Source organism: Adiantum capillus-veneris, chromosome 3, assembly GCF_014529385.1.
Source record: "Adiantum capillus-veneris isolate H3 chromosome 3, ASM1452938v2, whole genome shotgun sequence".
Taxonomy (NCBI): Eukaryota; Viridiplantae; Streptophyta; class Polypodiopsida; order Polypodiales; family Pteridaceae; genus Adiantum; species Adiantum capillus-veneris.
In genome coordinates, this window is record NC_140933.1 from 13297844 (window position 1) to 13300681 (window position 2838).

General features: G+C 53.8%; 1 protein-coding gene across 1 annotated transcript; it reads left to right on the forward strand.

Annotated features, from left to right (window-relative positions):
* The first annotated feature begins 396 nt into the window (after nucleotides 1-396).
* LOC147460524 (indole-3-pyruvate monooxygenase YUCCA1-like) lies at nucleotides 397-2451 on the forward strand. Its single transcript, XM_086498808.1, has one exon. The coding sequence runs from the start codon at nucleotides 470-472 to the stop codon at nucleotides 2330-2332; it is 1863 nt and encodes a 620-aa protein (XP_086354934.1). The 5' UTR covers nucleotides 397-469; the 3' UTR covers nucleotides 2333-2451.
* The last annotated feature ends 387 nt before the right edge of the window (nucleotides 2452-2838 follow it).

The following is a 2838-nucleotide window of genomic DNA, read 5'->3' on the forward strand; positions in this document are numbered from 1 at the left end:
CTGAAATGTGTGTTCATTTTCATAAACTTTTGCATTTTTAAACACTCATACAACAACCATCAGCTCACGTCCGTTCATACGTCCTATCCACGTTCATACAAAAGTCAGCTCACGTCCTATCCACGTTCATACAAAAGTATTCTTGTTTTGATTTTAAGGAGGGAGGGAGGGAGAGGGGAATTGAATCTGATTGTTGTTAGACTAAAATAACTGATTGCAGATAAATATAGTATTTTCAAAGGATTGATGCCACGGATAATGTGGCGGCATATTGGTGAATGGACGGGACAAATAAGCGATGACGGTGCGGTGCGGCAACGGCGACGGTGACGGTGCGGTGACGGCGACGGCGGCAACAAGAGAAGTCAAGACCACATTATATATTAATCACATTCAAATAACCATGAATTAGAGAGAGAGAGAGAGAGAGGGAGAGAGAGAGAGAGAGAGAGAGAGAGAGGGAGGGGCTATGGATCGGCAGGAAGATAGTGCAAAGATAGAGGTTGAGGATGATACATTGCAGAGTAGAGTGAGATCATGGGTGCGGAACTTCGGGGAAGCGATGGAACGGGGAGATGTGGATGGCACAGTGGAGATGTTCGAAGAGGGGGAGTGCTTTTGGAGGGACCTGCTAGCCTTCACCTGGAACATCGACACGGCCGAGTCACGCCAAGATATTTGCTGCATGCTGCACGCCACGCTGCAGTCTACTCAGCCCCGCAATTGGGAGCTGCTGGGAGACGCCGAGGGGGTGCCTGGCTCGGATGTTGTGCAGTGTTTTGTCACGTTCGAGACGCAATTCGGGAGATGCAAGGGAGTGGTGAAGCTCCGAGGCGTCGTCGACTACCAGTGCTGGTGCTTGCTCACCACCTTGCAAGAGCTGAAGGGGCATGAGGAGAGAGCGGGGCCGCGGAGAGAAGTGGGCGTGCAGCATGGGTCTATCAGGGGCAGGAAGTCGTGGCTGGAGCGAAGGACTGAGGAGCTGCAAGCGCTGGGAAGCAGCAGGCAGCCCTATTGCCTGATAGTAGGCGGCGGGCAAAACGGCATAGTGCTGGGGGCGCGGCTGCGAAGGCTGGGAGTGCCTGCTATCATTGTTGAGAAGAATGCCTGCGCGGGTGACTCGTGGCGGCAGCGCTACAAGTCGCTGTGCGTGCACACGCCCGTGTGGTACGACCACCTGCCCTACATCCCATTTCCGGATCACTGGCCCAAGTTTGCGTCCAAGGATCAGGTGGGAGATTGGCTGGAGGCCTACACTCTGGCCATGGACCTGGTCTACTGGGCGTCCACAGAATGTAAGGCGGCCCGCTTCGACGACTCAAAGCAGCGATGGGAGGTGAAACTACTCAGAAAATTGGACGGAACTAGCCCTAACAAGCCGATACAGGTGACGCTCTATCCCACGCATCTTGTGCTGGCCACCGGTATGTCCGGCTCGCCCAACGTGCCGGACTTCCCCGGCGCCCGCGACGTCTTTCAAGGCACGCAGTACCACTCCAGCCAGTTCAGAGCGGGCGACCAATGGGCCGGAAAGCACTGCGTGATCATCGGTTCCAATAACTCTGCCCATGACATCTGCGCTCACCTCTGGGAATCTGCCGCGGCAAGCGTGACAATGGTGCAGCGGAGCCCCACCCATATTTTCCCCTCGGACAACTTTGTGGAGGTTGTGTCTGCCGCTTATTTGGGGAAGCACTCGACCGCAGAGGGCGACCTGCTCCTGGCCGCGTTGCCCTACAAACTGCTCCCCCAAGCACACATACCCGTAGCGAGCAAGGCAGGAGAGGAGCACGTAGAGCTGTACAAGGAGTTGGAGAAGGTGGGATTCATGCATACGTTCGGAGAGGACGGGTCGGGGATGATACCGCTCTACCTGAGGAGGGGATCCGGGTATTACATAGATGTGGGCGCGACAGAGCTGGTGCGGGCAGGGAAGGTGAAGCTGAAGAGCAGGGTGGAGGTGGTGGGGTTGAGCGAGCGCGGGGTGCAGCTGAGCGATGGCAGCGAGGTGGAGGCAGACTTGGTGGTGTATGCGACAGGCTACAAGCCTATGAATGATTGGGCGGCCCGCCTCATATCGGAGGAGGTAGCGGGCAAGGTGGGGCTCTGCTGGGGCTTGGGATCCAACACGGTCAAAGATCCGGGGCCCTGGCAGCGAGAGCTGCGCAACATGTGGAAACCCACCCCGCAGGCCAACCTGTGGTTCCACGGCGGCGGCTTCCACGAGGCGCGCCACTACTCGCTCTACTTGGCCCTTCAGATCAAGGCCCGCATGGAGCACATTCCCACCCCCGTCTTCCGCTTTCCTCCCATTTACAGCTCAAGTCTTTGAAGCAAGTTTCCCATCTCATTTATTCTCTACTCTGCGCAGCGGGGCTTTTGTAATAGTTACCCTGATTGATTGAGTATCTCCATCACTACCAAACATCGACTACTTCTAGTTTTTACGTGCACTTTCTTAATTGTGGACTTTCTTCTCCTATTTCAACTTCGTGTTTGGCTCCAGAAGTGTCCCATCCAATAAGCTTTGAGGGCCAATCTATAAATTTTGGAACAGACAAGCAAATTAGCCACAAGCTATCTAGCACACTTCTCAAGGTTACCAAATGACCACGGTTACACAGGCCTTAAATTTGACTCCCCCCCTGGATTTCGGTTAAATATACGTGACTCTCAGCTTACATTTTTTGAGCTTCAAAGGACCCTCAATGTATAGAAGATGAGCGTCGGTAGGTTCTTAAGTTATGTAGTTCGCAGAGCTAAGCTTCATCGTGCAAACATTGTTAATTCACTCTATAGAATACTACGTTGCTACAATATAACAAGTGACACCTCTAT

What these genes read in the sequence shown, in the direction of transcription:
- LOC147460524 (XM_086498808.1), top strand. Translation starts at nt 470, where the DNA reads ATGGATCGGCAGGAAGATAGTGCAAAGATAGAGGTTGAGGATGATACA.